Consider the following 13,028-nt stretch of genomic DNA (forward strand, 5'->3'; position numbering starts at 1 on the left):
GTACGCCAAAGGTCATGTGGGATCCAGCCCTAAATCTAGTTGAAGGTTTTTGTTCTCATGTTTAAGTCCAGGGGTTTCTCTGTATTTAAGAACCATTCAACTTTTCAACAGGTTTCAACTTCTCATGCAGTTTTAGCAGGTGGGGGGGGGGAGCTCTTATGGGACTCCAGAATCAATTCTTAGAATGAGAATCATCTGAGGAATTAAACTGAAATTGGGATTTTTGGTTTTCCTTTTTTTTTTTTTTTCTTTTTTGTCTTAAAGGAAAATCGCATGTATCCCCATAGTTTATTTCCACAGAAACTTAGAAACAAGATGTGTGGATTAGATTCCCTTACTGACCTACTGCTAAGAATAGCAGCTGGTCCTTGCCATCTGTACCATAATCACCAATGGTCCTGTGTATTGGCCATAGTCCTAGGTATACTTCCCTTCACAAACATGCATTTTAACATCTTATAAAGCCCTGGATTTGATTCATAAAATAATAGCACAACCCTCCTCTCTCTGGAGAGTGAAGCAACCATTCTGCTTTGCCTTAATACGTTTTAGTTTCCATTTAAGAATGTATACTGGCAGGGATTTGAATTGGTGAGATATAGAAAAGTCTTTTTTCTTTTTTTCTTTTTTTTTTTTTTTGATACCCCAGGCTTATCTTTCATTGAAAGTGTCCAAGGGTGTCATCTTGTATTTGGAACGTTCTAGTTTCTTGAGAAAAGGCAGTGAGCCCACTGGCTTCAAATTACGATTTATTTTATGCCTTTGAGCACCTATGGAGAGTTCTCTCCAACTTAAAGCATTGTGCCATCCCCCAATATTTGAAGTGAACCATTTAAAAACCAAGTGCATGTTTTTGTGTGGAATTTGTATCTATAGGTCAGCCCACATGAAGGCACCAATAGCTGATGTTTACTAGTAATGGCAAAAGCCACCTGGCTTTGAAACCAGCATTATAATCAACGTGAACGAGCCTCCTGCCTGGGAGCTTCCTTCTACCTGTAAACATTGTGGCTAGTGGCAGTGGGATGGCAGACTCCTCCATCTCAACTTTATCAGCTTTGCAATTTCAGATGAAACTTCCTCAGCTCCACAGTTTGGGACTCCCGTGACTGGGAACAAAGTGAAGAAAAAGAAACTGCAATCGTCTCCCACCTGGAGACTACTGAGGTGTGGAGAGATAAATGTGAGGGCTGCAGTGAAGAGTTGTTATCTAAGAACTCTAAGTTCAGTCTTAAAGAAGCCCTGGTGCACTTTCTTTTTCATTTCTTTGGTGGTTTCAGGAATGGCCGCTCTCCGTTTTGTGTCATCTTGTCTGTCGCTTCTCATAAAAGATTCTCCACCTGAAACCACAGAGGAGTTAAATGCCAGCTTGGTTTTTCTCTTATCTGTGGGCGTGCTGTAGGAACAAAATAATATTTGGAGTTTCCTTAAAAGGGTGGAAATGCTCTTGCCTGCATTGACCCGCCCAGTGTTATCCACCTGAGCCTCCAAAGAAGTTCAAAGAGCCCACAGTTAAAGAAAAGCCGGGTTCTGCTAGACATTTCATCCTTGGATCTGGCATAGGCTGAGTGAACGAGGACTAAAATATCCAAGTGGATATACAGTCCTTGCTGTTAGCAACACACAGTTTATTAGTGACCTTGACAAGAGCTGTTTCAGAGGAGTAAAGGGTCAAAAGCATGATTGGAGTGGGTTCAAGAGAAAAATGGGAAGAGAGGAACTGAGACAGTAAGAATGGGCAATTCTTCTGAGATGTTTTGCTGTAAAGGCAGTCAACAATTGAGGTAGTAAATGGAGGATGTGGAGTCAAATACATTTTTTTTTTCTCTAAAGATTGGGGCTATTACAACATACTTGTATGCTGAGGGGAGTGATCACATGAAGAAGGAAACCTTTCCTATAGAGAAAAGAAACAGCTGCCAGAGGCATGTCCTTGAATAGACAAATGACAGTAGCATGTGGTACTCACTGTGAAGGTTTGTCTCAGAGGGGAGCACAGGAGACCCTGAGGAGGGAAGGAGTCTATATGCAGTGAGTAGCTATCGGAGGCGGGTGGAAGCTTATGGGAGTTCTTTCCTGATTGTTTCTCCGAACGAGTTAAATGACAGCATAGGAGAACACGTTGAACATTGAATAAGAAAGGAGAAGGTGTGAAATATTTGTCTAGGAGAATGGAAGAATGAATGGACGAGGGAATTGCAGTAGTAGTAAGGTCATACTTGAAATTCACTGTCACAAATTTCAGTAAGATCCAGAAAGAAAAAAGGAGCATATGTATGACCTTGGACATACTGTACTGAGATAGTTTACATGGGTCTGTGATCTGCTTTACATAGTTATTGAGAGAATTAAATGTGACAGAAAGCATTTTGAGGTATAAGTACAGGATATGATTATTGTGAAACTTAGCTTGGAATTACTTAGCACTTTTCTTTGGCAAAAAGCTTTTCAAATTTGTTTAAGACAGCCTTAGTATCTCTAGAGACAGCATTTGGCTTCTGCCACTGATTTACTCAGTAACTAACCAAATGCCTTAACCTCCTTTTGCTTTTACCTCTCAGTCTATAAAATGAGGGTGGTAATGTTTAGAGTGCAACACATGCGTTATAAATAAAGGTACTGTATAAATGCAAGCTGTTAATAAAATGATATTTCAGGCCTCACCGGTACAATCACCAGAAAGTCAGAACGGTCAGCTTTGGGTGGTAGATGCATCCCTTAAGAAGCTTTTATACATGGGTGCCTTGGTGGCTCGGCCGTTTAAGTATCTGCCTTTAGCTCAGGTTATGATCTCTGGGTCCTGAGATAGAGCCCCATCGGGCTCCTTGCTCTGCGGGAGTCTGCTTCTCTCTCTCTCTCTCCTTTTGCCCCTCCCCACTGCTCCTTCCCTCTCTTAAGTAAATAAAATCTTAAAAAATAAATAAATAAATAAAATAAAAAGCAGCAGCTTTTATAGAAGTGGAAAACAAGCATCTTGAAGTTAGTATCAGTCACCCACATTGGTTGCATTAATTCTCACAACTACTCTTTGAAGTTGATTATTAGAATCTAAGACACAAAGTTTAACTTGCCAAAGCCAAGCAGAAGTGTGGATTTCAATCCTCAAAATCCCATGCTCGTTTTTCATTTTGCCACATATGGAATTGGGCTTGAACCATTCATAGCCAGAGAAGGTATGGAATACTTTGTGTCTATGATGCACCCATATTTCAGCCAACTTAGTGTCATCTTTGCCATAACAACTGGAGCTAGAGTTGCCCAGCATCAGAATACCGGCGACTTCATTGGCAGCATCCTCCTGATAAAGTCGTTTACCAGAAATCAAATGACAGGAAAAGACAGGAGCATCTGTGACAGTAAGCTGACCAAAGATTTCCACTTAGCTACAAATGCAGTTCTCAGACATTCTGGGGACAGGAGGGTGGATACTATAAAAAAGAAATAATAATAAATTTGCACAGTCATGGGAACTGCAGGAATACTATGACCTCTGTCCTCTTTACTGCAAACACAATATGTACATTATAAATTATAAAGCATAAACAGCTCTAAGAAAATCAGTGCTCTGTTAGATTTTGATTTTTGAGTAACAATTGGCCATCTGATAGAGGAGGGGATAGGAAAACTGTATTTATTTTCTTCCAACAGCTAAAAGGTGATCATACTTCTAAAATTTGTTGAGATTGTCCAGGAAAGTGTGTAAAATACTCATCCATCACTGGAAGCCCCTGGTCAGGAAATGACAGGGCAGTAAATATCTTCAGCAGCCACCTTTTAATGTACAAGCTGTTTTCGGTTGGAATTTTCAGCACTCACATAAAACACACTGTCATGAGTGACTGCTTGTGCTCCAAAGTCATTACTATTGGGATAATGGAACATCTCTCGGCGAATAACCAAAAAACTTTAAATGTCATGTCAAGTTTGTTGAAGCCATTTTCAAGCCCTGTTCAAGGTTACATGAATATTGAGGGTGTCTGTTTTTACCAGCTGGAGGTCTAATAACTCATAAGGTTGTGCGATAGGCCAGTCAGTTAATTAAAAGAAAATCCAGCATTCCCTGTGAAAGTCAATCAGTCAGAGCCATCAGTCCTGAGCTATTGCGACTCTCCCCTTCCAGCCTTCCACACCGGGCTCAGTGTCACTTACCAATAAAAATATACATGTGTGCGTATGTATACAAGTCTGTGAATATATGTGTGTATATTTGATGGACTAGGCCATAGTTTTGATTTGCTAGGAAGGTTTAATTTGCCTGCCAAATGCAGTATTACTTTTGAAGGAAATCATTGAGTTTTTAAAGACCTAGTAAAAAAAAATTTCCTTTCTGTTTTAGTTTTAAGAAAAAAAAAAACAAAAAATCTCATTAGTATTGCAGCTAATGTATATCTTGGGTCCTAGAGTATGGAGAGGATTTCCTTACTCAGTACCTATTGAGCACCACTTTGCCCCAGGGCCGTTTTAGGCCCTGACGTTTAGAACAACGTCCCTGTCATCTTGGAGCTCACATCCTAGTAGAGAGACAGACAGTGGACCAGTAAGCAAGTATATGATGTGTCTGGTGGTTAGAAGTTCTATGAAGAGGGGTCAATGTGTGATGGAAAGGGGCGGCGCTCTTTCTGTTGAACAGTCCTAGAAGGCCTCTCTGCTTAGTAGAGCATCTGAGCAGAGACCAGAAGGACATCAGCATGGATGCTAAGGAAAGGGTTGTCTATTTATACTTTATTCTTAAACTACATGTATTTATTTCCAACCTACCTTTCTCTGAATATTTTAAGAGGATTTGAGAATAATTATTTTAAATTAATGTTTCATAATGTGCAGTCCTTCCTTACCACAGTGATAAGTCTCTGTTTCTCTCTTCCTTACTGTAGAAAACCAGAAAGTGCATTTGACAGAAGGGTCACGTTCACACTACAATATCAATTGCAACTCAACGAGGACTCCAGTCGCCAAGGAGCTTAATTATAATCTAGACACTCATACGTCTACGGGGAGGATCAAGGCAGTTGAGAAGAAGGAAGCCTGTAATGTAGAAAGCAACAGAAAAAAGGAAATGGAACTTCTTGGCTCTGTTTCTAAAAACGAATCTGTTCCCGAAGTTGAAGCCCTGCTGGCAAGATTACGAGCTTTATAAATTAAACTGGTAAAAAATGATTAAGCCAAATATAAAACCATGCTCTAAGCGATACCACTTGAAAAAAAATTGCTTTTTATATAGGTGACTTTATATAGTTTAAATTATGGTCTATATTAGAAAAATAAAGCTAAATAACATGATTGCAGTGCTTTTTCTATGTACTTGAGGTCTTGGCTTTTTCAAGATGGTAATGGGTTTTAATGCTTTTCTTGTCTCCTGGTATTCATGTGTTCTATATTTGGTGGTGAAATTATACATAATGCTTTAGAAAGCAGGTAGGTGGCCATGTGTTCAGCAATGTGTCCTGAAGAAAATACCATTTTTCTAAGTCACTGTAGTTTTTACTGTACTGTTTTCAACATTAATGAATCTCAAATCATTGGTATTAACTCTTGATATATATACATATGTGTGTACATATATGTATATACATATCCCATGCATGTTGTTTATATGGGTCCAAGTTTCTCTTTCATTGGATCTTCAAGCTATCAACGTAACATCAGAAACATAAAATGGAATGTAAGAGAGCTATAAGGAAATGCATGTAAGCTCATTGCTATCATTGTTGAATTCATGTTCATTAGACCCTATAAGAGACTATTAGGCCATTGGGCACATATCCAAAAATGATGTACTAAGAATGTATGCACTTTTTGTAAAACATACCTGCTTCTGCATCAAGAGGATATATATGATACTACAGTGCTGCCCAAAGTCTGAACTGAGAGAGAATTTTTCCCTTGGTAATTGTGACTCTGGGATAGAATTGCCATTTTGAAACTTCCCAGTTAACAGATTTTTTTTTTCTGTGAGCAAACTTGAAATTGCAGTTTCTTTGATCTGACAATCAATAAGTTTAACAAAGATCTAAAGTGTGTCAAGGAAGGTTTTCCTATGCAAATGTTGCAATTTTACCTCATTTGGGGCATCACATTAACTCTTTATTCTATAGTCAAGAAAATAAAACTTGCTACTTGCACTAAGTGAAAAAAAAAATTGGGGCTTTTTTTTTTTTTTTTTTTGCAGTTAGCATATTCTGTGGATAAGCTGTAGCTCGACTGTGCTCTGCCGTCTATCTAAGCATCTATTTGGCTTTATTATGTGCAGTAAGTAAATGACTGCTCTTTTACCTTCAGTTAAAAAGCAGTTATGTGGAACCAGTCTGTGAGGTCCAGTGCTTTTTATTTCCTTGTTTAAGTTGCCACCTCCTTTCAGCTCCAAGTTAATAAAGTTAATTAATTAGAACTATGAACCAGGCCCCATTTACAGACATTGGGGAACGGTGCTATCCACAGCCTGTGGAGGAAGAAATTGTTCTCCTATGCATTGCTGAAATAGGAATTGCAACTGGAGGACAAAATGCATATTTTCCTGAGAACAAATCCTCAAACTCAGAAAGGTGAAGGACATTGACACATTTTAGCAGACAGGACCCCAATGACCAGAAAAGAAGCTAAATAAAAGAATGCTGTCAGTTCTTCATGTGATTCTGCAAAAGACTGGGGCTTTTCAGAGACAAAGCTGAAATCCAGCCAGATAGTTTGGACATACCGGGTGGCAGGTAAACACTCCAGAAACTTAGGGCCAGGGAGCAGCCACTCGGGAGCAGCAGCCTGGCAAGTAAAGGGAAGTGAAGATGACACAGAACCCCAGGGGCAGAGAAATGCAGGCCAGGCCTACACTGGAGCCGTCAGGCCCCAGAGCATCTGTCCGCAGGAGCTGAAGGACAACCATCTAGCAGGAGGACCAGGAGCCCGAAGCTAGCTGAACACCAGCGGGGGCTGGCCTCCTGCAGCTTAGCAACCCACTCTCTCACCATCACTGACAGGAGTCTGTGCAGGCCTGAATAGGGAACCATGTTTTTTATTTTCCTCTCCACAGCTTAAGAGTTCACAGAAGTAAGAGCCAACCAAGAAACAGCCAAGTGCTTCTGCAGAGATTCACTGATAAATGTGCCTTCAACAATGGGTGGGAGAGTACAATTAGGGTTTTATGAAAAACTCTTAATATTCCTTTAGCCAACTGTAGCTGGGAACTATAGTGATGACTTTTAATTGGAGGGCAGGCATTGAGATACAATTTCATGTTTTTGAGCAAACAGTCTATTCATTTGAATTAGCAGGTCAACTTGAAGCCAACACACAGCTCAGCACCTGTGATGAAGATGTTCCACCCAGGCCAGTGACAAACCCTGAATAGGTTCTCAACCCCTCTCTGGTCAGTGTAGAGAATTTGGCAAAAACACACAGAAAGCTAAGTGAGCACTGAGTTGTCCAAAAGCAAAGACCTGCTAATAAGTTTTCCCAGTCAAATAATTGAAGTGATTTAAAAATAAGGGAAGCAATCTAATCATAAAGCACATCCCATCTCTCCCCGCCCCCCCCATCATCTTCAGGGGATATATTCAAAGATACCCCCCCAGGGGATGCCTAATTGCACATAATACCAAACCCTATATATATTTTGCTTTTTCCTATACAAAGTTTAATTTCTAAATTAGGCACAGTAAGAGATTAACAGTAGTAACTAATAATAGAATAATTTTAATAATATGCTATAATAAATGTTACATGAATGTAGCCTCTATCAAAATATCTTAACGTAGGGGCACCTGGGTGGCCCCCTGAGTTGAGCATCTAACTCATGATTTTGTCTCAGAAGTATGAGATTGAATCCCATGTCAGGCTTCATGCTCAGCAGAGTCTGCTTGAGTTTCTCTCCCTCTGCCCTCCCCCCATTCACTCTCTCTCACTCTTTCTCAAGTAAATCTTTTAAAAAATCGTAGTGTAATCATAGTGTATATACTTATCCTTCGTTTTGTGGTGTGAGATGATAAAACGCCTCCCTGATGATTTGAAATGAGGGGAAAGACTGCTATTCACCTCTGACCTTATGTCAGAAGGAGGATCCTCTGCTTCCAGATTATTGTTGAACCACAAATAACTGAAAGCATGGAAAGTTAAACCAGAAGTGGAGGCAAGGAGTGTACTACCCTATATGCATGTATGTCCTTTGTTAACATTTAAATATTCAAAAAACTATGTCAAAGTTTATATGAAAAAGTAGACATTTCAATAATTTATATCAAAAACATTGAGTTTCCTGTTAAAAACTAAATCATTTAGACTATATCTATGCTATATTTCATCATATTAAACTCCTTTTTTGGGTAACCACAGGTGGGCTGGGAGCATATTTCATGACTACTTTTGTGCCAGCCTTATGTACTGACTATGCAACTTTTGGAAAGTAACAGGTCCTAAAAAAATAAACAGCTAATTTGACTGAAACTCAGAAAGGGGCATTCATATTCTTTTTCTTCATATTAATTATTAAAATTGTTGAAGTCCATCAGTTGAAATCTGGCAGTGTAACAATAGTCAGTTTTGTCTAGTTAATTGTTCAAAGTAGTTATTACCTGTCCTTGCCAGGCAAGAATGTTCTTAAAATGTGTACTAGGGCCAAACTCTGACACCATTTTGCTCTAAGAGTTACGCTTTAGCAAAAACATATGATCTTGCCAAAGAACCACAAGACTGGATGGCATTTCAAAACTGAATCCAAATCTCCCCATAAAACCTAATTAATACAGACATTAGTAATATGTCAGAACTAGATTTTAGAATGACAATTATCAAGGTGTAAGCTAAGCTTGAAAAAAGCATGGAAGAGACTAGAGAATCACTTTCTGGAGAAATCCTTTTCTGGAAAAATAAAAACTAAAATCTAAGCATGTTGAAATCAAAAAAGCTATTAATGAGGTGCAATTAAAAAAAAAAAAACAGGCTCCTACTGCTAAGATAAATGAGGCAGAAGAGAGAATTAGTGAGATAGAAGACCAAATGATGGAGAATAAAGAAGCTGAGAAAAAGAGAGACAGATAGCTACTGGACCTCAAGGGGAGAATTGGAGAGATAAGTGATACCACAAGATGAAACAATATTAGAATAATTGGGAACCCAGAAGAAGAAAGAGAGAGGGGGGCAGAAAGCATATTGGAGCAAATTATGGTAGAGTATTTCCCTAATATGGCAAAAGGAATAAGCATCAAAATCTAAGAGACACAGAAAATCCCCCCTCAAAATCCATAAAAATAGGTCCACACCCTGTCATCTAATAGTAAAACTTACAAGTCTTAGTGACAAAGAGAACATCCTGAAAGCAGGTCGAGACAAGAAGTCTGTAACATACAATGGTAGAAATATTAGAATGGCAGCAGACCTATCGACAGAGACCTGACAGGCCAGAAAGGATGGTGCAATGATATATTCAGAACACGAAAAGAAAATTATGCAGCCAAGAATACTATATCCAGGTAGGCTGTCACTGACAATAGAAGGAGAGATAAAAAGCTTGTAGGACAAAAAAAAAAAAACTAAAAGAATTTGCATACACCAAACCAGCCCTATGGGGAAGATTGAAAGTGGTCCCCTAAGCAAAGAGAGAGCTTGAAAGTAACAGACCGTAAAGGAATAGAGACAATATATGGTAACAGTCACCTTACAGGCAGTAGAATGGCACTAAATTCATATCTTTCAATAGTTACCCCGAAGGTACATATGCTAAATGCCCCCAATCAAAAGACACAGGGTATCAGAATGGATAAAGAAAAAAAAAAAAAAAAAACAAGACCCACCGATATACTCTCTACAAGAAAGTCATTTTAGACGCAAAGACACCTCCAGATTTAAAATGAGGGGGTGGAAAACAATTTACCATGCTAATGGATATCAAAAGAAAGCTAGGGGGGCAATCCTTATATCAGATCAATTAGATTTTAAGCCAAAGACTATAATAAGAGATGAAGAAAGACACTATGTCATACTAAAAGGGTCTGTCCAACAAAAAGATCTAACAATTTTAAATATGCCCCTAGTATGGGAGCAGCCAATTATATAAACCAATTAATAACAAAATCAAAGAACACATCAACAATACTGTAATAGTAGGGGACTTTAACATTCCCCTCACTGAAATGGACAGATCATCTACACAAAAGATCAATAAGGAAATAAAGGCTTTAAATGACACACTGGACCATATGGACATCCCAGATATATTTAGAACATACCTTCCCAAAACAACAGAATACACATTCTTCTCTAGTGCACGTGGAACATTCTCCAGAATAGATCACATTCTGGGTCACAAATCAGGTCTCAACCAGTAGCAAAAGATTGGGATCATTCCCTGCATATTTTCAGATCAAAATGCTTTGAAACTAGAACTCAATGACAAGAGGAAAGTTGGAAAGAACTCAAATGCATGGAGGCTAAAGAAAATCCTCCTAAAGAATGAATGGGTCAGGGACGCCTGGGTGGCTCGGTTGGACGACTGCCTTCGGCTCAGGTCATGGTCCCGGAGTCCCGGGATCGAGTCTCGCATCAGGCTCCCAGCTCCATGGGGAGTCTGTTTCGCTCTCTGACCTTCTCCTCGCTCATGCTCTCTCTCACTGTCTCTATCTCAAATAAATAAATAAAACCTTAAAAAAAAAAAATTATTAAAAAAAAAAAAAAAAAAAAGAATGAATGGGTCAACCAGGAAATTAAAGAAGAATTTTAAAAATTCATGAAAACACAACTGTTCCATATCTTTGGGACACAGCAAAATGGTCCTGAGAGGAAAGTATATAACAACACAAGCCTTTTTCAAGAAATAAGAAAGATCTCAAGTATACAACCTAACTCTACACCTAAAGGAGCTGGAAAAAGAACAGAAAAGAAAGCCTAAACCCAGCAGGAGAAGAGAAATAATAAAGATCAGAGCAAAAATCAATGAAATAGAAACCAAAAGAATGGTAGAACAAATCAACGAAACTAGGAGCTGGTTCTTTGAAAGAATTAATAAGATTGATAAACCCCTGGCCATACTTATCAAAAAGAAAAGAGAAAGGACCCAAATAAATGAAACCATGAAAGAAAAGAGATCACAACCAACACCAAAGAAATACAAAGAATTATAAGGACATATTATGAGCAACTATACACCAGCAAATTTGACAATCTGGAAGAAATGGATGCATTCCTAGTGACATATAAACTACCAAAACTGGGGGCGCCTGGGTGGCTCAGAGGGTTAAAGCCTCTGCCTTCAGCTCAAGTCGTGATCCCAGCATCCTGGGATAGAGCCCCACATCGGGCTCTCTCCTTGGTTGGGAGCCTGCTTCCTCCTCTCTCTCTCTCTGTCTCTCTGCCTACTTGTGATCTCTCTCTGTCGAATAAATAAATAAAAATCTTAAAAAAAAAAAAAAAAAGACTACCAAAACTGAACCAGGAGGAAATAGAAAACCTGAGCAGAACCATAACCAGTAAGGAGATTGAAGCAGTCATCAAAAATCTCCCAAGAAACAAGAGCCCAGGGCCAGATGGCTTCCCAGGGAAATTCTACCAAACATTAAAACAAGAAGTAATACCTATTCTCCTGAAACTGTTCCAAAAAATAGAAATGGAAGGAAAACTTCCAAACTCATTTTATGAGGCCAGCATTACCTTGATCCCAAAACCAGACAAAGACCCCATCAAAAAGAATTACAGACCAATATCCTTGATGAACACAGATGCAAAAATTCTCACCAAAATACTAGCCAATAGGATCCAACAGCACATTAAAAGGATTATTCACCAAGACCAAGTGGGATTTTATCGCCCTCGACCCGCAAGGATGACAAGAAGCCCCAGTTCAGATGTATCTTCTCTCTCTTTTTTTCCGCAAGTCTACACACTTATGTATGTTTACATGACCAATCAGCGAGCAGGGTACAGGAGGGAACGAATCAGGCTGTGCACCTAAACAAACAACTTCGCTAGCAACCAATGCTGTTTACTTCCTCTTTGGGCGTTCCGCTTAGTCTCACGAGGCAATCCTAACCTGGCAACTAGCCAGGTGCCATCTTTTAATGGCGGAGGCCGCCCTGGCCAGGGGCCTGCCTCCGACAGGATTTATTTCTGGGTTATAAGGTTGGTTCAACATCAATCCATGTGCTACATTAATAAAAGAAAGAAGGAGAACCATATAAGACTCTTAATAGATGCTAGAAAAGCATGTGACAAAGTACAGCATCCTTTCTTGATCAAAACTTTTCACAGTGTACGCATAGAAGGTACATACTCAATATCATCAAAGCCATCTATGAAAAATCCACAATGAATACCATTCTCAAATGGGGAAAAGCAGAGCTTTTCCCCTAAGATCAAGAATACAGCAATGATATCCATTATCACCACTGCTTTTCAATATAGTACGAGAAGTCCTAGTCTCAGCAATCAGACAACATAAATAAATAAATAAATAGTATGCGAATCAGCAAAGTAGTCAAACTTTCACTTTTTGCAGATGATAGGATACTTCATGTGGAAAACCCAAAAGACTCCACTCCAAAACCTCTAGAACTCATACAGGAATTCAGTAAATGTCAGGATGCAAAATCAATGCACAGAAGCCAGTTGCACTTCTATATACCAACAGCAAGATAGAAGAAAGAGAAATTAAGGAGTCGATCCCATTTACAATTGCACCCAAAACCATAAGATACTTGGGAATAAACCTAACCAAAGAGGCAAAGAATCTATACTCAGAAAACTATAAAATACTCATGAAAGAAATTGAGGAAGACACAAAGAAATGGAAAAACTTCCCATGTTCATGGATTGGAAGAACAATATTGTGAAAATATCTATGCTACCTAAAGCTATCTATACATTTAATGCAATCCCTATTAAAATACCACCACTTTTCAAAGAAACGGAACAAATAATCCTAAAATTTATATGGAACCAGAAAAGACCCTGAATAGCCAGAGGATTGTTGAAAAGGAAAACCAAAGCTGACAGCATCACGATTCCAGACTTCAAGCTCTATTACAAAGCAGTAATCATCAAGACAGCAT

The 13,028-nt window shown here is 38.9% G+C and overlaps 1 protein-coding gene across 5 annotated transcripts in view; it reads left to right on the forward strand.

Moving 5' to 3' along the window:
- DIAPH3 (diaphanous related formin 3) overlaps nucleotides 1-8,438 on the forward strand; it is a 499,882-nt gene extending 491,444 nt beyond the window's left edge. For all 5 annotated transcript variants that reach the window (XM_032314557.1, XM_032314558.1, XM_032314559.1 and 2 more), the window contains one exon: nucleotides 4,875-8,438. In XM_032314557.1, the coding sequence (XP_032170448.1) occupies nucleotides 4,875-5,137 (263 nt within the window). In that variant the 3' untranslated portion in view covers nucleotides 5,138-8,438. The remainder of the gene's footprint in view (nucleotides 1-4,874) is intronic.
- Nucleotides 8,439-13,028: the final 4,590 nt, after the last annotated feature.

This window comes from Mustela erminea, chromosome 15 (genome assembly GCF_009829155.1).
Source record: "Mustela erminea isolate mMusErm1 chromosome 15, mMusErm1.Pri, whole genome shotgun sequence".
NCBI lineage: Eukaryota > Metazoa > Chordata > Mammalia > Carnivora > Mustelidae > Mustela > Mustela erminea.